Raw genomic sequence first — 26,974 nt, 5'->3', positions numbered from 1 at the left:
AATTCTTTAGGAAGCATCAAATAGGTATAAAACAAGCATAAAAGAGGTAAAAAATGAGCATCCCAGGCGATTCTGATGAATTGGATTTTTGATCTGTACCTTGAGCAAACATTGATCCAAGGGGCATTCCTTTTGATTCTGCCTCTAAAATACAACTTGGATCTGCCAGGTACTCTATGGGAATCAGGAAAAAAGAGGAAAAGAAAGGAAATGAGGGATAAGGGAAGAAAGAAGAGAGAAGAGTGCAAAAGAAAGAGGCAAGGCAAGAAAGAGGAAGAAAAGAATAAAGGAGTTTCCATGGAGATGAAGGCAAAGAGAAACAATTTTAAAAGAGGGAAGGAGAGAAGGAAAGAAGAAAATTGTTTATTTAAACATCACCGTGTTCACCAAGGACAACATTTATTTAGCATGTCGGTATTGAAGGATGTAATTCCCTCTATCTTACAGTGGAAGAAATAGGCTCAGAAAGGCTAAATACACTGTTTAGGATCACAACATGAGTGTGTATTTTACACTGTATAACACTAGAAAGACAAATAGATACACAAAGACCTGAAATACAAACCAAAACAAAAGTAAATGCTCTGAAAGAGTGGCAGCCAAGGAGGATTGTTGGAAGTATATAGGGGGCAACGGAATTTCAAGCAAAGAGGGCATTTGAACCAGACCAGTTCAAGTTGAGGAAATAGCATACTATGACACAACTTCAGGAGTGTGCAGGGAATTATAAAAGGTCTAGGAATCAAAATGATATTGAAGCATATGTAGTTGAAGATGAGCTTGAACCTACAACATAGAAGACTTGAAACTGTGATATTAAAGAGTTTGAAGCTAATTTCCTCAATGGGTAAATACTAATAGGTTTTGATAAAAGAAGTAATATGAATCTTAATTTTGGTTTAAGTAGAAGACCTTGTTGTCAGTTTTAAAGGAAGGAATATGGAGAAGAAAAATAGCAGAGAGTCAGAGGTCTAAGGAAGTGTGTTGCATAAATTCAGAAAAATAGATGAGGGACTAAACGAGGGCACAGTTGCAGTGGGAACAGAAAGGAAAGGGCAGATCCAATTTGTATTTTACAGGCAGAATCAAAAGGACTGCCCCTTGGATCAATGTTTGCTCAAGGTACAGATCAAAAATCCAATTCATCAGAATCACCTGGGATGCTCGTTGAACCTACAGATCATATCCTAAGGGTCTAGGATGGGTCACATCCTAGGTCTGCTGAATCACTATCTTTGAGTTCCACATTTTCCTCAAACTTCCCAAGTGTTTATGTCCTAAATGGGAACCGCTGTTCTCACTGTCCTGAGGATGGCAGTGGAGAGGAGTTGATGATTAAAAATGCTCCCCCGAGTTATTGCTAAATGAGAAATGACAGTATTGTTAAATGAGATGAAGAACACCAGAAGAGGAGGTTTAGAGAGGAGATAAAAGATGTACTTGGAATATTTCAAACTTAACATCCTTGGGAACTTTCTGTGTGTCAAGCCCAGGATGTAGGTAGAATTCAGGATTAAATATAGGGAAAAGTTTTGTAGATGCAAATTTGGAGTCATCACATAGGGCTACTAGCGAAAAAGGTGTAAATGAGTGAGAATATTTGGAAAAAGATTAGAAAGAAATATTAGAAGGAGAAAGATCTGATGAAGGATACTGCATAGAATTTGTCAGCGAGGCAGGTGGGAGATGAACGGAGGCAGAAGTAGTCAGAAAAAATAGGACAAGAAGGGAGGGTTCAAGAGAGGCAGAGAGATCAACAAGTGTCAAAATTCATACAGTATCAGGCCTGAAAATGTCCTTTGGATTTAGCAGATAAGAAGTGGTTTCACTTACTCATTGAATACAAAATAATACGCAGAGGGAAAGGAATGGAGGAGAGTTTGAAGATTCAGAAAAGAAAGGAAAGAGTGATGTAGTGATGTCCTTAAATGAATCAAATGGACTGTGAACTAGGGCAACTTGAGGAAGCAGCCTGAGCAGCAGGAGAAAACTTCTTCCACTGAGAAAGAAAGAAGCACTGAATTTCGAGGGAAGCATAGGGAAGCAAATTAGGGAAATTTTTACATGATGGCCTCTTTTCACTCTGTGAAGTAGTGGTGAGAGTATCTCCTAAGATTTGGGAGTGGATAAAAAGACAGAAAATCAGAAGATATTTACTGAATTCTAACCATGTGACTGCTATCTTGAGAAGAATAATAAAAATAGAATCTTTGTGGTATGATGGACTTTTCCCCGTTGTTATATACAACTTAGGGGTAGTGGTAGGAACCAAACCTAAGTCTGCCAACAACAGTACCAGTATTTCCTCAGAAGATTGAACTCAGTGATATGAGTGTAGCAGCAGGACTGAGATAAAGATAATGTGAAGTAAGAAAACATTGTGATCTGATTTTCTCAGGAAGTGGTACATTAAAAAATGGAATGCAGTTCATTCAATTGAAGCCTGAGAAAAGGCCAGTCAAGAATGTTAGTGGTCATCAAATATGTTGTCACGGTAGTCATATCCTACACTACTTACAGTAGAAAGGCAATTTATATACTTATTTGCTTCATGTAAATAGTTCCTTAAAAATATCAAAATAATCCAATTGCCTTCTTCCCCCCACCCCCCAATTCTGTAATCACTATAGTTTGTTTTGATCTAATCATTCATTCTCTTTCATGAATTTACTAAGAAGTAGGATTGGACATGAAACAAAAAGCAGTTGCTGGTGATTCCCATTGTAAATGATATACTGGTATTTTGCTAATGAATTGATTGGTTCTCTATGCATTCCCTGAGCTAGAGGCAACCAGTCCAAACTCAACCACCTTAGGACACTTTTATGATGTAAATCTTCTCTATGGGAAAAACTAAGGAAGGGCACGGCTTACAAAGTACATGTCCTCTGTTTGCTTCGACAGAGCAGTCAGTTGTTCTCCCCACTGGATATCTCTTTTCATTATTGTAAGTATGCCATAAGCAGACAAACTTGCAAAAACAGAGGAACAAATATGATACTTACGTTCAGGTAGTGGAATGAGTGGGATAAATTTGCTGAACACACTCTTTGTAATAGAGGGACTGGATACAAAGCAGGAATAATTCCCTTTGTCTGATGCCTCAACATTAGCAATGTAGAGATTGCCATTTGTCTGAGACACAAATCTTCGTTTATCCATTGTGATAAATACAGGAAATTCATTTAGAAGCCAGCGGTAGCTAAGATCATCTAGAAGAAAATATTGTTGACTAAGTATTAAGCTCTTCTCCAAAAGCAAAGATTTTGCTTCCTAGTAATAAGCACATAATCTAATCTAGGCTTTTGTAGAGCCAAGAAGTTGGAAATAGGCCAAGATAAACTGAAAATTTTCTAAAAGCTACTGTAGTTTGAGTGAGTATAAAGTGATGCTAAGCAATTATATCTATCTCTCTCTCAATTATTTATGGATTACTAATATATTTTTTTTTATTTCATTGATGGGCAAAATGAAACTCAGAGACGTTAAATGACTTGCTTAGAATTTCATGGCTAAGAAGAATTAGGATTCTGAATCCAGGTCTAATAATTCCAAATTCCATCTTCCCTACTACATTTAAAAGATAAAATCGGACTTCCCTGGTGGCGTAGTGGTTGAGAGTCCGCCTGCCGATGCAGGGGACACGGGTTCGTGCCCCAGTCCGGGAAGATCCCACATGCAGCGGAGCAGCTGGGCCTGTGAGCCATGGCCGCTGAGCCTGTGCGTCCAGAGGCTGTGCTCCGCAACGGGAAGGGTCACAACAGAGAGAGGCCCGCATACCGCAAAAAATAAATTAATTAATTAAAATAAAATAAAATCAATATACCGTGGCTCTATATCTTTTTATTTTTATACTCCTATTTTAAATGATTGATTTAGGAATGAGTTTACATAGCCTATTCTGGCCACATTAAAAAGTGAAAACTACAGAAACAGAGGAAGGCATCCTACTTGTTTTCTTAAATATTAGGAAGCAGATCATATGGTAACTTTTAACTGTAGGAAATTCTTTGGCTAAACATACTGACTGGCTAGGCCAAAAGTTGAATTTCCTCATTAAATTGCTGCTTTTCATGCAGTTTTCTATTCCTATCTCCCCTTCCAGCTTTGAGGAATGACCCCCCCCCCCCAGTAGTCATGTGCAGCAGTAATGTGAAAGAGGGAACTCTGGGCAATGCATATTTCTCAGTCACAAAATGCTGATTCCCTTTAAAACATCATAACCATGTGAAGACAACTGCCACCAGGAATATCACCTCAGAAAAAGAGGGGATCTCTTAGTTCAAGTTAGAAAGGATTTTAGATGTAAGATGGTGGAAAGTCATGATCTTTTAAAAATGAAATAATTGTGACATAATACCCTTTTGCTTTAGGGAACTCAAGGTGATTGGTGAAGCTGCTAATGGGAGTGTGAAAGAGAGCTGGATAGGAAAAACTGTAAGAATTGCACACTATATACATCCAGCATGCTTGAGAATAATAATCCAGGGGATTCCATTTAGATTAGCTATGTAATTTTCTCCAGCAATATACAATATTATAAAAGTGAATGAAGATGATTATTTTTTTTATCTGAACTTTTAATTATAGAAGTTTATTTTTATTAAAAAAATAGGAAATACAGATAAAGTTAAAAAGAGAAAGAAAATTAAACCACCATAATTCTCCAACTCAGAGTTATCATTGTTAGTATACATCTTTCTAGGCATTTATATCTGTGAATGATTTTATTATCTTAACTGTTATTCTTATGCTCATTTAAGGTCAGGTAAAAATCACAGGAGAAACAAAATAAGAAGAAACTTTGGGGGCTGCTTAAATTGCTGAAATCAGGTTCTTGGAATTGGGCAACAAATAATTCCATGTAATCTTTGATCCAAAATAATATTTACAGAATATTTTAACAACTGTAAACCTGTCTAATTTTGAAATAATTTTTTGTATTCTCACTTAAAAAGAAAATTAATAGTTTTGTAATGATTTCTGCACAAAATTAAATTCCAAAAAGTCAGAAAGAGTCAGGAAAGTATAGATTTCCTTACAGAAGAAGGATTTCCTTAGTTATACAATGATTTCAAGATACCACACACAAAATGCATTCAGAATAGTCTGAGTACTCCATAGTTATGTGAATATGGAGAACTGTATTTTAATTCTAGACTAAATATGACTTTGGTCAGTCTATTTTAGTTACTGTATTATTCAGTTTCTGTAAATTTTAAGAACGTTTTCTCTTTACCACTCATTAGAAAAGAGGAATGGGATAATGTTTTACTATTTGAATCTTCAAGGGAAAAATGCTAGGTCAGAGAAGTTATTTCCATGATGGTGATAGAAACATAAGTCTTGGACTACAGAGCAACTGGTCTGGCTGATTTAATGCCTAATGTGGATTCTTAGGTTTACTGAGTTATCTTCTATATGCCACTAAACAAGACAGATTTGGTCTTTGCCCATATTGGACTTGTAATATTAACAGTTAATCTAAATTTATTTAACGAATTTTTGCCTACTGGTAAGCCATCTACTTGGACTAAAGAATAATTGCAATATGTTGGAAGCTATCATTTATCATTAAAATAAAGGTAGGAATTGCTATTGCCATTTTAAAACAGGGACACAGAGCTTTAGCTGGTTGACTTCCCCAGGGATATAGAGCAGTAGGGAGGCAAAACAGATCTTCCAACTTCCCTTTCCACCCCAGAACTAACAAAACGGTTCCACGACTGGTGTGGTAGCTGCCCTGCTGCTCGGACTTAAGAATGAGACTGAATTTAGGCAATCAAGAGCCAAACTCTGATCAAGTTCTCACAGGGGCTCAATCGATTATCTATCTGTCTTCCCCTGCCCCATGCAGATGGTAAAATTAACCATCTCTGAAGAAGCCAACACCTGCTTTCTTCATAGCCCTGCTGTCTGGATTAAAAACTAAATTATTATAAAATAACTTTTTTTAAAAAAGTAATAAGTACAATCACCTGTTTCAAAAACATTACTTTTATTGATAGATGTCTGGGATGTTTTTTCCTTTGCCTCAAGAGAGTCTGGACCATATTACAGGGGGATTTGTTTTGGCCAATTATAGTGCATTTGACTAGTTTCATTGTGTTACTTTGAAATACATCACTTATCTAACCTTGATAAATAATATATATTTCTCCTTGAAATAGATTTAAAGTACTTAAGTGTTTCCTGGATGAATAATTCACAAACTTTTTAGAAGATGTTTGTACTTTTTTTGTTAATTAACCTCGATAGAACAGAATATACTTATAACAATAAAATCACTATAGCTTCTAATTTTTCTTTGATACTCACAGTAAACTATACATTAAACTCTTTTAGAAAGAAATTTATACCAACTTATACTGTGGGCTCATATATTCCGTACCATGCTCTGGTTTTCGTGTCTATTTTTGTGCTTACCTTTTTAGTCTATTGAGATTCATTCAATATCATATTCAACATTTCATGAGTTATTTCTCTTAGAAGTATTCCCACTTTCTTATTCATTTAAAAATTCACACCATGTCTATTACTAGGTATTCCATATTTTGTCAATAGTATCCACCCTTTGAATGATGGATTTCATCTTTATTCTCTCGCTTAATATACACATATATGATTTCTATTTCGTGAGACGTATACCTCAATTTCTGATGGTTCTGAAAATTGGCCGGAAACAAAGCCTCATGTTTTCATTTTCTGAGGGTCTAGGGGTTTAGGAAGTCTTACACATTCATGAATTATTGATTGCTATTTAATAAAACAAAACCTTAACAGGAAAATTTATCTTTTCATGAAATTGTAATCACTACATATCCACCAATTTAATGAACACATTTATTTACTCTTTCAGTCTCTCAGTCCTCAAATATTTTTTGGACGCTTATTCTGTGCTAGGAATTAGGCAATCCATTATATATCAAATGTTGTTATAAAATTGAATCAACATCTGTACTGATATAGTTATGTATAAGTATTCTTGATAAATAAGTAAACTGGTTCAAATCAGAGTTCTCCCCTTTGCAAGAAACTGTAGAACACACAAATCCATAGAAAAATGTAATGGATTGTAAACAATGAGACTTCCCTCCTAGATCTTTTTCCTGTGCATAAATGAGAAAGACAACATTGCTATAATCGTGAAGAAAAAATTCTAAGTAGAGTAAGAAGTACTTTATTTGCTTTAATAATAAGATTCAAAATACTAAATGTATTTTATTTACTTGAATAATAATCCATTTTAATTATATATCCATTTTATCATTTAAAAATATATTATTAAATTTGAATCTCATAAAAAGGTCTATGAAGTAGGTGGCACAGGAATTATTATTCCCAAATTTTAAACAAGGAAACTGAGATGTAGATATGTCTAAGTTGACTTGACTTAGTAAGGACTAAATCCTAGGTTATCAGATCACCAAGTAGAGCAACAGGGTTTGACAACTATAAATAGTTGCATATATAACATTCTTTGAGGCTCAGAATCCAAAGGTAGGTTCCTTTACACCTTCAACGCCATTAAGTTTTAAACTTCAAACACAAAACCTTAACTGCATATAGGAGGAAGATAGATTTATGGCATGGAGATGGTAAAATAGTACACATATAGACACACATTATGGTTTTGAAGCATATGTCCATTCTTATGTTTGAAGATGGCATGTCTAATATTCAAAGAGGTCATAATCCGCTAAGGACACAAGCGGACAAAAGGAGATGAAGAGCTGCTCAGATTCTATTCTATGATTAATGATGTTTCTCCGGCTTATTTAAAAGACCTACTTAGTTGAACCCTGCCCTGCCCCTGCCCATATAAACATATGTATCTTTATCAGGATGAAGAGGTAATTAGTCATGTGGCTTAATGATTTGAAGCTTCTATCAACCTTGTTTTGGTCCATGAAATTCTTCATTCGGCACAGTAGTAAAGATGTCACAGAGACTTGAAAACAAGACTTATCTCAGAAAAATCTCAAAGCCTGTTCCCTGGACATTTTCCCCCTTTCTATTTGTACTAATTCCCTAAGTTATCACATGCATTCCTATGGCTTTTAAAACTATATAACGATGTATCACAAACTGATATTCCTAGCTCAGATGTTGCCCCTGGGTTCACATTCACAGAACTGCCAATCTCTGACAGCTCCTTTTGAAAGTTTAAATCAGGCACCTCACTCTTGTGTTCATAGCTATTCTTCCAGGCAATCGCAGCTTCACCCTCTCAAGAGCTCATGACAAAAACTTTGATGTCATCCTTGACTCCTCTTTTTCTCTTATATCTCACAGAAAGTCTACCAGCCAGTCCTCTTGGCTTTTCCTTCAAAATATATCTTGAATTTAACCATTTCTTCCCACCTCCAGTGCCACTGCTCTGGTCCACCATTCATTGCCTAGATGATTGCAATACCATTTAACTGATCACCTGGTTTCACCTTTACCCTCCCCTGAGTCTTTTCTTACAATAGTAGCCAGATTTAACTTTCTATAACTTAAGTGATGTCATATGACTCTTCTGCTTAAAGCCCTTCAATGTAACTCTCACTCAAAGTAAAAACCAATGTAATTGCTATGGATTACAAGGTTCCACCCAATATATCTCTTGTATCCCTTTGATTTCATTCCTTGCTACCCTGTATCTCATTCACCATTTCAGCAACCTGGCTCACTTTGTCTTCCTCCATACTCCCATTTCAGACCTTTGTTCTTGCTCTGGCATATATCTGGCATGTCCTTCCTTCAAATATCTGCATTTTAGCTTCTTCATTTCCTTCAGGCTTTATTTCAAAGTTACCATCTCAGTGGTGCCCTTTATAAAAGTTTAGCCATCCCTTCAACACTTCCTCTCCCCATTTTCCTGGATTATTTTTTCTCCCTTTCACTTATCTATTAATATCTAACATGCTATGTCTATTAACTATTTATCTTGTCTATTGTCTCTCTCCCTGTAGAAGGTCTCTGAGGGAGAGTAGCTTTTTCTATTTTGCTCACCAAGGTATTTCTGTGGTGTAAACAGTGCCTGATACATAACAAGTGCTCACAAGAGATTTGTTGAGTGAAAGAGTGATTGAATGAAGTCCATCCAGTGTTGAATATGGTCAAATGTAGACACTGGTGACTTATGATCATTCAGTTTGTGGGAAATACTATGAACATGATATAACTTTTTTTCATAGTTTTGTCAGTTCTTCAAAAAAAAGACTACTCCCTCTTTGAAAATTTTTTTACAACATTTTAGATTCATAAATTCCTCCTATGTTTATCAATTAATTATCTTTCTCCCATAGCTATTAGAAAGAAAATGATCAATAAGCAATCTGAATTTGTATATATATAATTGGAATAGTATATATATACATATGTATATATATGCCATATTAATATATTCCATAGAAAATGATTTATACTAGCCTGTTATGAATCATTCTCTGTGGAGATATTTAAAGACAATTTTATGACATAATATTAAAACTATAAGAACCCAAAACATTTTTTCTCTGTGAGAAAAGTGGTATTAATATATTGTTTGAAGAGGATATTCGATAAATAAAACAAATGAAATGTATGCAGTGTTCATCTTTTAATTAACACTTTGGTGGCTTTTCTTTTAGCCATATCAAATTACTGAAAACATGTATTCAAAAGTTGAATCTTGTAATAGATGACACTTGATTTAGCCCCTTTCTTGTGGATTGGTACTCCTACAGAGATTAATAATTTATTATGTCTTTATTCCTTTCTAGTGTTTAATTACAGTTCACAGAATACTGTAGATGCTAAATTGTTAATAAAATGATTGATTATATATTCTTCCTTGGTACTATTCTATTTCAGGAGTCATTTGTAGAAAAGCTACAGTGTTTTCTCCTGTGTAACAGGAAATTTAATAGGGACATAATCCAACATATATATTGTTTATAAACTGAAATGACCATCAATTTTTGGAATTAAGGCCCAGTTATTAAGGAATTAAAAAAGCAAGCATCTATAAGCACTAGTAAGTCAAGCATTATAAGGTTACACAAATATTGTCTTATTTAATTATAAATGTTCCATTATTATATATATATATATTTGTGTGTGTGTGTGTGGTACGCGGGCCTCTCACTGCTGTGGCCTCTCCCGTTACGGAGCACAGACTCTGGACGCGCAGGCTCAGCGGCCATGGCTCACAGGCCCAGCCGCTCCGCGGCATGTGGGATCCTTCCGGACCGGGTCACGAACCCATGTCCCCTGCATCGGCAGGCAGACTCTCAACCACTGCGCCACCAGGGAAGCCCTAAATGTTCCATTATTATTAAGAAAAAAAAAAAGAAAAGAAAACAGAAACTTCCCCATTTCATTTCCTAAGTGCTTATAATCACAGAAGAGCTAAGTTTACCTGGGAAATGGTATGGAGGGTCACAGAGCAACACCATTCCTTTCCCTTCTTTCACTCTGACCTCAGGACGTTCCTCAGGTGGGAAAGGATCAAGATCTAATCATGAAAACAGAAAGGAAAACATTCACTCTCTGGGCAATAGAAAGATTGATACTAATTAAAGTTTATTTTTCAGCTACTAACTCACTTTTAGATACAATAATTCTCTGTTGGTTTGGTGAAACTTATCAAAGTCAATTAATTCCCTTTTACACACACTGGAATATGCACACACTACAGTAGAGTATGGACATTGGTAGCACCTGGTAACTATTTGGACAAACCTGAAGACTGAGCATTTCCTAAACTTTGTTTCAGATTTAGGAAGAATCTCCATAAGAGTATCTGGAAATAGTGTGTTCAGACAAACCCAGGGCTCTACCAGAGAAAGTCTTAGGGAGGCCTCCAATGGGGAGAAGGAATAAAGATGAAGGGCAGGATCCTAGATGAGGAATGTTAAGGTCAACAATCTCTTGCTCTTTTCCAAATTCTGGGTTTTCCTGTTTTTATTTCCTCTACTCTCTCCTGTGTATTTGGAACTCACATTTTGCTTGTTTTTTTGATAGCCTACTGTTTGATTCTTCATTTGTTTTACTGGTTCTCATTCTGTTTCAGTCTTGCCTCATCTCCTATTCCTTACATGTGATCAGTACTCGAATTATAAAATCTAGTTTTTACTTCTCTCAGTATACTTATGTCCCTGAAAATTTATCATTCCAATAACTACCTTTTTGCAAAGAACGCTTCAAATCTACTTTTCTTGTCCTGATGCCTCACTGGAATGCCATCCCTGTCCTCAAAATTTAGCTGACATCTATCTCACTGTGGATAACTTAATGTCACCTCTGCATGTGAAGCGACAATTTAAATGCTTCCTCCCATCCTTGAAATTGGTTTTACTTGCGCCCATCCCATTTTAAAGAGAGCAGAATGTTCCTGCCTTTTGACTAGACTTTCCTTAAGAAAATATTGAAGGTCCTTTCATTTCAATGCAATGCAATCTGTTGTGTATTTCTTCAAGGGCTGAGTTTATTATTTACATTCCCACTGTCACCACACCAATTTAATCTGACTGCACTTCCTGACCCTGTCTCACTCCCTCCTGGTAATCACTACCACTTGGGTCCTTTTAAAATGTCACTTTCATCCAATAATTCATTTTGCAGAATATTTAAACGCTGACATAAAATCACTCACGGAGAACACCTAGTCCAGCTCCTCTCCCAACACATATTTTTCTTTCAGAATAACCTCTAACTTTTAGTTTAGCACAATGTTTCTCAAAATATTTTTCATTATTATTGTCCCCAAAATGAGAAATTTTATTTAATTTATTCATAACAAGAAAAATTAAATACTAAAGAATAAGATTTTTTTGGGTGGAGCTGAGCATTGGAGAGCCATAGACCGTTATGTTGTAATATCTAAGATGGTTCCCCCCACCTCAAAAGCCAATTTTCACTACCTTGGGGGTGATATTACCCCCACTGAGAATGAATAACTTAGCATTTCCATTGATAGTAATCTTTAGAAACTTATTCAAGATCTTTTTGAACATGGCCTTAGTTTATTTTCCAGTGTTATCTTTCACTACTTCAAGTACATTCATAATACCCCTCGTGACATTTTGCTCTCCTGAAATTTTTTCTTCTCCACACAATTAAGGCCCACTAATCTGGTAAGACCCACCTCATCTATGGAGTCCTTCACTTTCTTTTTTCTGGATTTCTCCTTTTGTTAAACTCTTATGATAACATCTAAGTTTTACTTCGCCTAAATTCATTTGCCCTTTTTAAAGTTACAATTACTTACATCCAAAGCTCAAGGTTGCTTCAGTGCTTCTGACCATTCCGTAGTTATTTGATGCTAAACAGTAATATACTCCAGCATCTTTCTGTTTGTCAGGATTGTTGATAACAAGGTTTCCTCCTACCATACTGTACCGATCACTTGTCAGATCAATATCCCCATTATTCATTCTCCATCTATGACAAAAAGAAATAAATGTCATATCAAAGGCCAAGAGAACTGCAAGCAGTGTACTGGGCTAACATTGTTCTAAAATAATATGAGTATAGCTCCATGTGAAGTCAGATGATTAAGTAGTTGACTCAGAGTGGTATTTCTTCACATCCTATAATTCTGTGCCTCTGGGCTCATGATCTATAATTCAGCTCAGGCACAGAAAGGTAAATGTGCAAGTGTATGAATAATTTCCTTTTTTTTCATGAGGCATCCCAAAGGACAAATATTTCATTGAATTTTGTTACATAAACTGGTTTCTTAGCAGATATACATGGATTATAAATGATAACCATTTATGTACTAGTTTAGATTCATGCATATAGATACATTGTATAAAATATTAAAAACATTCATATAGCAGAAATAAAATATAAAATATCAATATCTGATTCTAAATATGAGTCATTTTTGAAGAAAACATGCTAATTGAAATCAGGATTCTTCTCAGTAAATGTCATATTCTGACCACTAGAGGTCGATCACACTATTTGAACATGATTAAAGTCAACAGGGTCTTCGTTTCCAAGCTACAAATACACTTTTGCAGGTATATTTATATGGAGATGATGTTATGAATAAACCAACTAGAAACAGGAATCTAACTTTCTTGGTGAGATGATAAGATTGCGTATATAAAATAGTTGTCAATTAAGTTGACCACCTGCATAATTTTATAATCATGTTCTCTCAGGGTTAAGGTTCCATGTCTTCTGCAATGTTATAAGACAAGAGCCATGGTCAACCAGTGGGCTGTGGTCCCATCATTCATTGCCTGGATGCACAACTCTGATTAGGGACAGAATCTTGCCGAAGAGGTCTAATGATTTTATAAGATTTTTTAATAAATCAAATTACTGGAACATTTTTAGTTTTAATTTTTACTGTGTAGGAAGTAATTCAAAAGCGAACAACAGAAAACTGTGCTTTGCTTCTGAAAACCTACCAAATACCAACCCAATTAATAAATCATACCCCTCACCCCAGCTGATGGCAATATTGTCCCTGACTGAACCATCCAATGTCAAGTCACTTAGTACTTGCCAAGGCAATGGGTTTCTTTGTTAGGCAGTTCCAATTGTTATGTTTTACGCCCCCTCATTATATTTACTTTAAATTTCTATTTATTGCTTTAACTTCTTCCCAGTCAGTCTGATTCTGCCCTTGATGTCATATAATGGTTAATTTTGCCGTGATAGGGTAAGTTCACAGGTCTATTTTATTTTTAGGAAGATTCACCTTTGTTGTAATTCCTTTTACACAGCTTTAAACACAAATTTTATTGGGGTTCTTGTTATTGTGGGAGACAAGGCAAGATAATGAAAACCTCAAGGCTGATGAGTGAAAGGTAAAGTTCCCTGTTGTAACTTTCATGATATTGTCACGAATAACAAATTATCACAGAACATGACATAAATATAAAAGCACTATATGAATGACAAATTGCATGATTACCAAGGTAAGTATGGCTTGCCCTGAATATTAAATAAATGTTCATAACTGCAAGTGTTCTTCTGTCAGACAAGCTGCATCATGAGCTGAATATTTTTTATTTTGTTGTCAAATGCAGATCACCTTCCTAACAATTAAACGTCTACTTCTCCCCTTCAGCTCTCTACATTAACGTGTAGATAATCAGGCCATACTTGCCCTGGGGACTTACGTGCCGATGCAACCTTTGGGAGGGAGTTGGTGATGTATTTGCCAAGCAAAGTTTTGCTTTTCATTGTTCTTTTTTATATTTTAATGAGAAGACTAAGTGGGACTAGCAGGAAGGAGCTAGAGAGAGGTGCTAATCAATATGTACAAAATTGTATTGATGTAAAACTTTGCTTCTTACTGTCTCTGCTGGATGGTGGTAGTGGCAGCAGCAAAGAGAAGTACACACTCGTAGAACACTATCTGAGAACAACCTCTGCTGTTCTTTTCTCTTCCATTGGAGCCTGGAGGCTGATTTGCTTAGGTTCCATGTATGAATGTCAAGGACAGACTGTCACAGAATAACTGTCACAGAATAACCGTCACTGAAATAGTTTTTGAAATGCTATTGACCCGTCTAGATAGATAAATACTGAAAATAATTATACGTTTCTTTGAAAGTCATAAAACCTGTATTTCAGTCCTGGATCTGTGATTTACTAGCTCTGGAGTAGAGCAAGTCAACTTACTTATTCAAGACTCAGCTTCCTCTCCTATAAAATTTTGTACTTGGATTACATCTTCTCTAGAGCCCCCATTAGTTATATTATGCCACGTCCACAGTTATGTACATAAACTCCCATTATATATGACTTAAGGGTAGAAATAAATCTAGCCCATCAAATATTTTCAGAACAAATGTGTTATTTATAATTTATAAAATATCTACTTCTACTTTTATAAAATTATTAAAATAATTTTAAAGAGATGGTGATTTTATAGATAAATTTATATTTATTTTAAGAAAATTTTTGTAATTATAACCAGAGGCAAGAGAAAATGAGTTCAAGTGTAATTAAATGGGGGGAAGGGGTATTCTCCATGATAACAGCTTTTTAATAACAATAGAAAGTTGTTTTTCTATCCATGAGAAGAAAAATCTAGTACTAAAATCAACTTTGTTGAATGACAACCTTCAATTAACTCAGGTGACATTAACACACTAGAGCCCCAATTTCCCCATCAATCACTTGCTTTGTTTTCCTGGAACCAAAATCCAGTGGCATTTGCTTAAGTTTTAAATCTTATCCTTTGCATCAGGCTAGAAACTGTTAGTATACTTTTCTGAACACTCTGAAGCAAGAGAACCAAATGTTACTTTTTATAAAGTTATTTTTGATAGCATAAATATGTACCCCAGAAAAACATAAAGAGGTATGTTATATAGATTGTCCGATATGTAGACATTTAAGGAATTTGCTTTGTTGTCTGGAATATAGATTTGAGACTACTGAAAAAATAGTGCTTTCTAGAGTTATCTATGTAAGAAGCTCTTTAAATGTAGTTAATATAGAAATACTATCCATCATCTGTAGGTATGAGTTATCCAGGCCAATACATACAAAACCAGGTTATCCTCAAATTCATATATTTAAATTGTGTATATTATTCATATAACCATTTTCTTACTTAATAGCATGATCTCCAATAGCAAGTTTTTAAGTGGATAATGTCAAATGACACTGGCATTATCTGTGCAGGAAATAGGAAGTGAATTATTTGCATATATTTGCAAAAGCTATCTATTTGGGTATTAACAACTTTTAAAAAATAACCTGTATGACAATATTTTTGTTAATGTTCCTGGACTTCATAGAAAGCTTTATGCCATAGCTTTCTCTATAGATACAGGGTCATAGATGCTGATGTAATCTTTACTCCAATACTTCATTCTGAAAAGAGCAATGAGGTACATTACTTGTAAACTGGGAAAGGGCTGGCTCGTGCTCTACAGTTTAGTGAAACTTTTCCTTCCGGTGACTCCTCTGGATAAATGGTATTGATTGGTTGTTCTTCAAAAATTGGTCCAAATCCTTTGTCTTCCTCAGAAACTATAAGAAAAATACAATTATTTTACATTGTTCTATTTTATAAATCAAAGATAATTTGGGTACATTAAAAAGTTTTTTGAAAAAAAGGTCAGAAACATGGAATCTCCATTTTCATTCAAACCAAAGATATTTGCCACTATAATCCTGAGGAAAACGTTCAGGTTCTTTATTCAAAATTCTTTTCTGCTCATCTCTCATCATTTCTCCAAAAGCACTCTGCGTTGCCATGCTTCACTATTTATGGCTCCTCATACAAGTTATGCTTTCTATGCCCCTGACACTTTGCACATACTTTTCCTCTTTTTGGAATCACCATCTGACTTTTCTCCTCTTATCAAAATTTGTACACTCCTGGGCTTCCCTGGTGGAGCAGTGGTTGAGAATCTGCCTGTCAATGCAGGGGACATGGGTTCGAGCCCTGGTCTGGGAAGATCCCACATGCTGCAGAGCAACTAGGCCCGTGCGCCACAACTACTGAGCCTGCGCGTCTGGAGCCCATGAGCCACAACTACTGAGCCCACGTGCCACAACTACTGAAGCCCATGTGCCTAGAGTCGGTGCTCCAGAAAAACAGAAGCCACCGCAATGAGAAGCCCACGCACCACAACAAAGAGTAGCCCCTGCTCACCGCAACTAGAGAAAGCCTGCGCATGGCAACGAAGACCCAATGTAGCCAAAAATAAATAAATAAATAAATAAATTAGAAAAAAAGTTTAAATCTAAAAAAAAAAAATTGTACACTCCTTTATGATTTAGTCATAGAGTTAGTTCCTTCACGAAGCCACCTCTCCAAACCCTCCTAGCTTTAGTTGGTCCTCATTTATGTTCTCATAACTCCCTATCAGGCTTATGACACTTAGCACACCTGCTGTGATTCTTGATACAAACTTCTGTTTCCCTAGATCGCAGATGCCCGGGGACAGGTCTGGAACATACTAGGTGCTTAAAAACTTTTGAACAACATAACGAATGAATTTCTAGATGCTGTGGGGAAATGAGTCATTTTTGGGGGTCAGTTCTTGTTTAGTTTTTGTTTTTGTCTTTAAACATGTAACCAGCACTAGTACTTAGCAACATCTAGAGCAATCAGTAAACTAATTATATAATATGGGATATGGCCAACTTGTTTAAAATCTACCACAAAAATACCACAAAATCTACCACAAAAATAAAAAATCTACCACAAAAATAGTGTTGAGAAGCAGTTGTTCCTGACTGTGTATCCTCTCTGGAGGGCAGGTGTGACACCTCATAGCAGGATGAGGAGAAGAGAATCACTCCCATGTCATCAGTGTGGCACAATTTACAGAGCACAGCTAAGAGCCATATACCCCAAATGAATTAATACTGATGTATATGACTAGAAATGAGGAATAGTCTTACATGGGATCATTGTAATGTCTCTGCTTGATCAAAGGTATGGTTCACTCCTCCAATTTATTTTTTTAAGAGAGAGTGTAAGGCAAATGCTACACTGAAATTTTGGTTGTTCTAACATTAAACTTAAGGATAAAAGCTTTCTCCCAGTTTCTCTTAACAAGCAGTTTAATTATGTCTTTTAAATCTTGCTTTAGTACTGTTTAGCAGTGCTTTTGGAAAAAATTATTTAATGTCTCCAAGACTCAATATCATGCTTTATAAAATGTGGATAATAATAAAATCTATCTCATTGGACTATTGTGAGAATTACATTGAGACAACCCATGTAATCAATAATCAATAACTACTGATTTTACCAACATTCTCATGAATTTGCCAGTCCTTTCAAAATTTAATTTAAATATCTTATGTATATCAGCTCTTAGACTAATTCCAAAAACTTCAGGGGCCAAATTTTATTCATTCTTGTAGCTATGGTGCCATAAGCCTTATGTCAATACATATTTCTGTGTACATAGATGACTAACAAAAACCTTCAGTTAGTTTCTCCCAGTATGAAGCATTAATTTTTCTAAACTGACCTGAAATATTTCAGAAGGAGAAGCCTCATTTTTAGTTGGAATTTGCTGAAATTGCCATTCAAGAATTTATAGACCTTAGTTACATTCCAAAACCACCATTCTATTTCAGACCACAGATAAATTGCTGGATCAGAATTGGAGGAACCAGAGAAACCGGGATTTAGCTCCAGCTGTGCAGTGTTCTAGCTGTTGTTTTATACAAGTTGTTTGTTCTACATGGTATCTACAGTTTAAAAAAAAGAAAGGAATAGGGGCACGTGCCCTAAGGACTTCACAGGCCTACTGCAACCATAAGTAAGGCAATGAGTGCAAGGTGTTCACAGAAGTCCTCTGCTAATGCTTTTGAAGCCCTGCTCTGAGCTGTGTCTAGTTCCATATCCCTGAGGTTATAAAAAGTAGAAATGCATATAATGTTTTCTGCTTTGTTTCTATAATTTTCCTGATGGTGTCCAATGTTTTCTGGCCTTTCAGGATGTAATAGCACACCAGGGAAAAATGAGGAATGAAACCCAAATCCCTGATAATTAGACCTTCATTTGGATGTAGGGTCTAGATTTTCTAATCTCTGAAAGAAATGACCTTGTGCTTATCTATGATAAAAATCATATGCAATTTTTTCTTCCCACTTGGACAATCTCATAAGCTCTTCCTTGAGTCTCTCCCAGTTGCACAGCTTTTCTGACTGGAGCAATTTAGTAACACTGCTGCCCTGGATAGTCTATTGTTTTTTCCCAACTCCCCCCCCCCCAAAAAAAAAAAAACTTACAAAGACAAGCAGAGGAGTTCAATTTTATTAATATATTTTGATTCTCTTCTGGAAGGTAAGATGACTTCTCTTCTCACTTTACCCCCTGATGAATTATGAGTTTAGTATGAAATTTTTTGAACAATTAAAAAAATACCTAAATAGACTAAATATTTAGAATACTAAAAATAAATAGTGTTTAGGGGAGTTTAAAGCTCATGAATATCTTCTAAGTACATTGTATTTATATACAAGCCTGATGATTATGGTATTACTATCATTACCAATAGAAAAGATCATCAAATTTAAAGAGGAATGGATGTTTGGTGCAATTATGCATATAATTTAAGCAGAAGCCCCCTGATCTGCACTGGATTAGATCTTGAGTTTCCATTTGTTACATCAGTGGCAGCATAAGAATTTTAGATGGTCATCTGTGAGGCTACAGTTTGGTGAACTAGAGGTATTGGTTGTCCTTAATTCAGTCAATGACTTGATTCTGACTTTGCATATGGTGATGTTTTGAGATATAATGCCAAAAACATGATCCATGAAGAAAAAACTTTGATAAGTTGGACTTTATTAAAATTTAAAAGTTATGCTCTGTGTAAGACACTGTTTTAAAAAATTTATTTTTTAAATTAATTAATTCATTCATTTTTGGCTGCCTTGGCTCTTCGTTGCTGTGTCTGGGCTTTCTCTAGCTGCAGTGAGCGGGGGCTATTCTTTGTTGCGGTGTGCAGGCTTCTCATTGTAGTGGCTTCTCTTGTTGTGGAGCATGCACTCTAGGTGCACGGGCTTCAGTAGTTGTGGCCCGTGGGCTCAGCAGTTGTGGCTCGCAGGCTCTAGAGTGCGGGCTCAGTAGTTGTGGCACATGTTAGTTGCCCCGTGGCATGTGTGATCCTCCAGGACCAGGGCTCGAACCTCTGTCCCTTGCATTGGCAGGTGGATTCTTAACCACTGTGCCACCAAGGAAGTCCCCTATGAAAGACACTTTTAAGAGAATTTCAGGTCTTTAAGGTTAGGGGTTTTTCTTTAGGTCGACTCCACCTTGCATCGGAGAATTTTGCATTAAGCAACAAACTGAAAAGACTGTCAACTAATTAAGTATCTACTTCATTTAATAATGGTGATTACACACTATTTCACAAAATTTGAACTCATCTCAATAGGTGCAGGGTTTCATTACCTAAAGATTCTTCAACAGTATTATATTTCCAACGTAGAAATAGTTAATCCTGGCCTGCTAGCACCTGCTTCTAGAGTGCTCTCTGGTAGTGCTAGTATAGGGTTTGTAATAATCCTGAATTCCCAATTTAATTTATAATTTTATTAGCCTTCTCGAAATAACTACTTTTATCACTTTGAAATAAAGTGAGTTTTGTTCATTCCAAGTTGCCTTGATTATTTAAAGTACTGTACAGTGCTTTGAAATACAACAAAGACAGTTGCACATAAACATACATCAATATGGAGGTAGAGATTAGTAGATTTGCATATTTTCATAAAATGCATGGTCTTTATTTTTTTTGATAGTGTATCTTTTTCTCATTTTTACTTTATTTTATTTCTTATTTTTTTTTATTGTGGTAAGTCACATAGTATAAAACATACTATTTTAACCATATTTAACTGTATACAGTTCAGTGGCACTAAGTACATTCACACTGTTGTGCAACTCTCACAATCATCCGTCTTCTGAATTTTTCACCTTCCTAAGCTGAAACTTTGTCCCCATTAAACACTAACAACTCCCCATTCGCCCTCCCCACCCCCCCACCTCCCGGCCCCTGGCATCTACCAACGTACTTTCTGACTTTATGATTTTAAGGTATATGCCTTTCAGATAAAAATCGGTCATCTTTTAGTAAACTGAAAATATGTTTATAGTTTCTTCATCATGATCATAATGCTTAGTTTTTTTTTTCTGAAAAAGATACCAGCAATGAATATTTCCATTGAAAATAATGGAATGCCACATGTTAATAATGATGGGACTATATCTATTGATAGGCAATCCCTCAAAGGCTAGATGTAAAAATAAAACACTTTTGGGATGAGCTGGGTTGAAGTTTATAGGCCAAACTGGATATTATCAGTGCCCCATGCTATTTTTTATCAATGACAAGTGCTTTTCCAAAATTATATGCAGAAATTTTCTAGTACTCCACTTCCATCTGCCCTTTATAGGAAGAGACAACAAAACATTTAAGGGATAAAAATATGAAGCTAATTTTTGATAAAATATTTAATTTATTTTTCATTTTGAGAAAATATTACATTTAAGATACTTCCCTTTGCCCACTTTCTAGATCAAAAAGCAGAATATGACACACCACATGTTTCTACTCAGTATATTTTATAAATGTGCATTTCTAGCTTTTGTAAAATTTTTGAGCCTGATTAAAATAATGCTTAATATTCCATTAGGTGGTTTACCAATTACTCTATACATTTTACTTTGAGAACATATTTGGGCTCTGGGGAGATAAATTAATCAACACAAGGTTTTAAATTGTTGTGGCATGCTCAGTGTGAACTTCTGAATGTGAACTTCATAACCCCCTTGAATACTATCTGAGCTCATTGCTCTGTTAGCTCAGCTAGGGAGCCCAGATCAAGGAAAAAGAACTTTCAGGGGGAATACAACACAAGTTTCAGCAAAGGATCCATTAATATAAGCATTATAATCTCCATCAACAAAAATTAAGCCACCCATTGCTTTTCTTCTAGGGCCATGGAAATAATTAGATGACAAATTATCATGCTTTGGAAGTATTATGGGGTTAAAGGGTACAAGAAACACATGGATAATATGTTAAAAAATAAGATTATTTTTAAAACACATGCTCTTTTTTGTACTGGATATATTCTAAAAAGGAGCACACAATTATATAGATGACTTCTCAAGCTAATTGAAGACAGCACTTCACTCTGTTTTTCATCTACTCAATGCAAATTTGTGTATTTTCTACCATATAGTGGTAATATATTGCAGAAGTAAGTTCATTTCTTAAATCTGATCAAGAAGATTAACAGAAAAAAAGAAATCATGTATGAATATTTGCTGTCAAATTCACAGATGTGAGCAACAGGCAAAAACTGCTGCTTTTTTCAGTAGCATTCTCAGTTTCATGGTTAATGTAATCAGTTAGTTGTATGATCTTAAATGTTATTACTTCACTTCTCACTATATAGAGATGGTTCACTGTAACCCTGTTATCCTATTTTATCTCTGGAAATTGAAAGTAGAATTACTATCTGTGCTTGAGAGTTATTTTTTATTCTTTTTTTTTTTTTTTTTTTTTTTTCAGTACGCTGGCCTCTCACTGTTGTGGCCTATCCTGTTGCGGAGCACAGGCTTTGGACGCGCAGGCCCAGTGGCCATGGCTAACGGGCCCAGCCGCTTCATGACATGTGGGATCTTCCAGGACCGGGGCACGAACCCATGTCCCCTGCATTGGCTGGCGGACTCTCAACCACTGTGACACCAGGGAAGCCTATATTTTTTATTCATTTTATATTCATTATGAATCAAATCCTATCTCTTACTCTGTAACATGTCATCTCAATCTGTTAGTTTTCAAACATAATTTTATATAAGTATGCTGTAAAGATTCTCAGGAAAAAATCCATTAGGAAAAAGTGATGAAAACAAAATTTTAACACAGTCTAATATTAGAATTTTTACAATATTTACAATGCTACAGTGGTTATGGGATAGGGGGTGTTGTAGGATCTGTTGAAATACAATAAACTCTCCAAACGAAACAATATTTAAACTGGCTCAAAGCATGCTTCTTGTCTTCATTGTCAATCGTTCCCCCACTGATAAGAGAACAAGGACATTTCGGGCTTAGGCTTTGAATACTCTGGTGCCCTAATTCTTTAGTCTCATGGGTAATAGGTAACATTGCAGTAATTTATCATAACTAAAATATAAGGAGTTGGCCTTGAGAATGTGCAGAAATCCAATAATTAGAAGGAAGGTTAGGATCTGGTTAGCAGAATGGTTAAGTTGACTAAATTTTCCTTAGCATGGCATTACCTGCCTAAGAAGAGCTTATCACATTTCTTGATGGCAACAATTTCCTTGACCTATGGTCCAACCCTGAAGCTCTAGACACTGTTTTGCATAACTATCTGGGCATCTGTCCACACCTACCTTATGTCTACCTATGTATGCTGCCACAAGCCAAGGAATGATGGGGGTACCAGAAGCTAAAAGAGGCAAGGAAGGAGGTTTCCCCTACAGGTTTTAGCAGAAGCATGACCCTGATATCTCCTTGGTTTGGGACTTTTAGAACTGTGAGACAATACATTTCTGTTGTTCTAAGCCACCCAGTTGGTGGCACTTTATTATAACTGTAGCTGTCCTAGGAAACTAATACATGTATTACACTTAATAATAAACTGTTGAACTTTAATGAACTAGCCTTTCTCAAATTTATTTGACAATGAAGTCCTACTAACATCCTGCAGAACGAGAGTTCTTTGAATTTGTGATCTAACACAGCCCATATTTGCCCACATCTGCACTTTATTTGTGCCACTGCCTCTAAGAATTAGCTCCATTTCTAATAATTGAAATACTTCAAGTTTCCCTTACCTACTAGCTTCATCATTAAATACTCATTTATTCCTCAAAGTAATTGTTTTAAAATGCTTATTTCTCTTATAAATCTGTTAATCTACTTACTTTTATTATTCCCTATTACATGTAAGGTTCTTGAAGTCAAGAAACATATCTCACTGATCTTTATGTAGCCTAAATGTAGTCATTCCTAACTCACAAGGAGGAAACAGAAATAGCTTTGATGTGCTTCATGCTAGGACTATCCTTTTTCTTAATCCCCTACAGATGGAAATTCAGACCCAGTCTGGCATGAATATCTTGCTTTGGCATGGAAATTGTTGCATTGGTTGCTCAGTGATTCTTCCTAATTATTCATTCTCCTACCACTATGCTGTGGCTTTTATCAGTTACCAGTTTTACTATGTTTACTGGGCACCTACTATGTAGGTCAATGTGCTGGAAGCTATTGTCACATTATTATTATTATTTTGTGGTATGCGGGCCTCTCATTGTTGTGGCCTCTCCCGTTGCAGAGCACAGGCTCTGGATGCGCAGGCTCAGCGGCCATGGCTCACGGGCCCAGCCGCTCCACGGCATGTGGGATCCTCCCGGACAGGGGCACGAACCCATATCACCTGCATCGGCAGGCGGACTCCCAACCACTGCGCCACCAGGGAAGCCCTGTCACATTATTTTTTTAGTTCTCACAAGAAACCTGTGATTTTTACATATTGGAAACTTGAGTCTCATAGAAGTTGAATAATTTGCACAAGATCACATAACTAGTGAATACCAGGTTGACTATGTAAATCCAGGCTGGCCTTACTCTAGATTCTTTTTTTTTTTTGCAGTCTACAATATTGCCTATATTTCTGGCAAGAACTGTTCAGTGGTTGAAATAGAATCCAAACAAGCAGTATTGCTAATTATATTCAATAAAAAGTAAACAATAAATTTTGCAAGGTCTTTGGATTTCTAATTAAACTGAATCTTAAGGTTCCAAGTTCATTAACTTTAGTTAAAGAGATGTGTGCAGCAAAGCAGGAGGCTTTCAAAATAAGCTAGATTTTTATAATATTGAAAACATTGCTTCAAAATTTAGTAGCATAGGATTGTTACAAAGCATGCAGGAAAAAATACAGGTTGCATTGAATATATTCCATCTGCTACAATCTTCTAGTTGGATATTTGTTTGTGGTGTATCCATTCATTCATTCTGGCAATCAAACAAGTTGCCTGAAGACCTTAGATAAATCATCTTACAAAATTTCCAAGTGCTCTAACATTAATCACTTGCTTGAAGTTTGGAGAATTAATAGCTTAAAGCAGGATGAAATATGATTTATTTGAGAAAAGCTATTTAAAAATTAACACTTTCATCAACTTACCTCCATGACCATACCTTCTGTGCCATGTAAACTCTAAAATGAAAAAAAAGAAAAAGAAAAAAAATTAATCCCCAAAGCAGCTCTTCAGGTTGTGGTCTCAAACATTACTCAGATAACTGAGATATTACTTAATGAAATAAGATTACTGGCCTTTCACTATTAAGGCTGAAGTATCATCATATCTTTGCAAATATTTATTCCTTGTCTTTGCAATTTTATAGTTGTAGCACTAAAATTTATGGTCAACAGAATTAGTATGGATTTTCAGTACTAATAAGATTATTTTTGTTTTATTTTATTCATAAAGGTAATACAGCAATAATAACCTTACCACAAAATTTTTCTTTCTTATATTTATATAATATATAAGCATATAGTTATATATGTGTGTGTATGTGTGTATAATTATGTGGTTATATCAATGTCATTAAAATTTTTAAGTACTGATAAAATTATTATACTTTTCTTGATTTTGAAGTCATCATAATAAAAATTACTCCCTAAATTAAAATAGCTTTTTTATTTCCTTAATAATAAATAAGAAATACAATAAGATGCCTATCAAATTCATCATTAAAGCAATCAAGGGAGGCTGATAAATGATAAGATGATATCCAACTAAGTCTTGAACTTAATAGCAACTCAACAAACACTGACCTAAGGTAATTGAGACAAAGGTATCAGAAAAAACTGACTGTTAGAAAACATGCTGCTACCTCTCCTTGTAGAAAAATATTTCTGAATCTTTCACACTTGTCTTTGAAAGATAGAAATATAGTATTTGTTTGTCCTAAAACTACAACATTCTTAAAACTGTTTTGTTATTCTTAAGTCCCTGAATACACTGTAGATTATTTCTGAATTGTTTTTCATAAGATTGACCAGCCAATAATAAAAATTAAATTATATTAACTTATAAATAAAAAAGAACAAAGGTAACAAAAGTTTAAAATCCATTATTTTCTAATTATTTTACTGTATTTTACTTTTATGTATGCTAACGAGGTTAAGTCTATTATAATTATATAGTGAACATACTGTATAATGGTGAGCTGTTACATATCTTTTCTGCCACCACATTAAATGATTTCAAGTTGAAATTGAGAATAATAGGACGATTTACTCTCTAGGAATTGGCAAATGCTACACAGCAGGGATTTTTCTTTTCCTCCCAGAGATCCAGATTTTAAACATTTACCAGCACATCACTATATAAGACTGATTAACTAAATCTTGTGAAAAAAAAAGAAAACAAGGGCCAACCTTAATATATATGAATTTACTTGTCTGACCCAGGTGTCAAAAGAAAATATTAATTCTAACTTTATACACCAAATTCAATGAAGTGAACAGCATGTTGTTTACATTGACATAATTTATGGAGATTGTACAAAGGATATTTCTTACCTGATAGACAGGTTGTAAAAGATACAATCACAAGGTGATTGACCAGCAACCACATTTTCATCTTGTATTCAGTAGAGGTTAGGTTCAATTTTCAAAAAAAGCTTTAACTTTATGGCAGTTGGAGAATATTAAACACCTGCATAAAAAGAAGAGAAGAAGAGAAGAGAAGAGAAGAGAAGAGAAAGAAGAGAAGGAAAAGGGAAGAAAAGGAAGGAAAAATGTTAATCATTTGGGGTCAACAACATTACCAATTCTATCTTATTTTATATTTCTTATTTGTAGAATGTTTTAGTTTATTTATGTACATTTGTAAACCCCATGTTGTAACGAAAAGAGTAGATTCTGAATCAGGGCTTCAGCTGCCTCCCAGTATTGACATGGCAAGTCACTCAATTGATATGTTTTAGTTTTTAACTTTTTAATAATTGATCATAGTAATATCTTTTTTAACAAATAGCACAGTTGTGAACATTTCAATGTCAATTATTTTAATTGAAGATTAAATTTACTTGAAGGGCTGGTATAAAGATTTAGTAAAAGATATATTTGTAAGGGCTTTGTAAATGCATAGACACTGTATAAGAGTTATACGTTAGCATTGCCTGTTGATGGCTTATGGAAAATTGCCTGTTGGTGGCTTATGGAAAATTTTTGCCAGAAATGCTAATTTTTAGACATTAAAATATATTGATTAATAATATATTCATTCCCTTTCCCCTTCCTCATTTCCTTCTTTTATTCATTTAACAGAAAGTAAATAATTACTCCTTATAAGGAAGAATCTAGGTTTTGTGTGGCCAAATCTTTAAAATTTGGAGAACCATCTTTAAAGATAGGAAGACAAAATTACTAATATAAACTAAGCTATGAAACTATTCGGCAGTCTAAATAAAATATCTTGCTTTTATAAATTCTGTAA

The 26,974-nt window shown here is 35.1% G+C and overlaps 1 protein-coding gene across 3 annotated transcripts in view; it reads right to left on the bottom strand.

The window, feature by feature from the left end:
- The window catches only part of CNTN1 (contactin 1), a gene marked incomplete at both ends in the record, with an annotated part of 158,478 nt that extends 132,362 nt beyond the window's left edge, over positions 1 to 26,116 (bottom strand). For 2 of the 3 annotated variants that reach the window (XM_082635858.1, XM_082635860.1), the window contains 6 exons: positions 3,006 to 3,212; positions 10,388 to 10,483; positions 12,239 to 12,411; positions 15,846 to 15,978; positions 24,649 to 24,681; positions 26,056 to 26,116. In XM_082635858.1, the coding sequence (XP_082491984.1) occupies positions 3,006 to 3,212; positions 10,388 to 10,483; positions 12,239 to 12,411; positions 15,846 to 15,978; positions 24,649 to 24,681; positions 26,056 to 26,116 (703 nt within the window). The remainder of the gene's footprint in view (positions 1 to 3,005; positions 3,213 to 10,387; positions 10,484 to 12,238; positions 12,412 to 15,845; positions 15,979 to 24,648; positions 24,682 to 26,055) is intronic. The other variant, XM_082635859.1, reaches the window with a different exon arrangement.
- Positions 26,117 to 26,974: the final 858 nt, after the last annotated feature.

This window comes from Mesoplodon mirus, assembly GCF_964341445.2.
Source record: "Mesoplodon mirus genome assembly, chromosome: 11".
Lineage (NCBI taxonomy): Eukaryota > Metazoa > Chordata > Mammalia > Artiodactyla > Ziphiidae > Mesoplodon > Mesoplodon mirus.
Note: the sequence above shows the minus strand (reverse complement) of the source record. Positions and strands in the feature narration are given on the sequence as shown.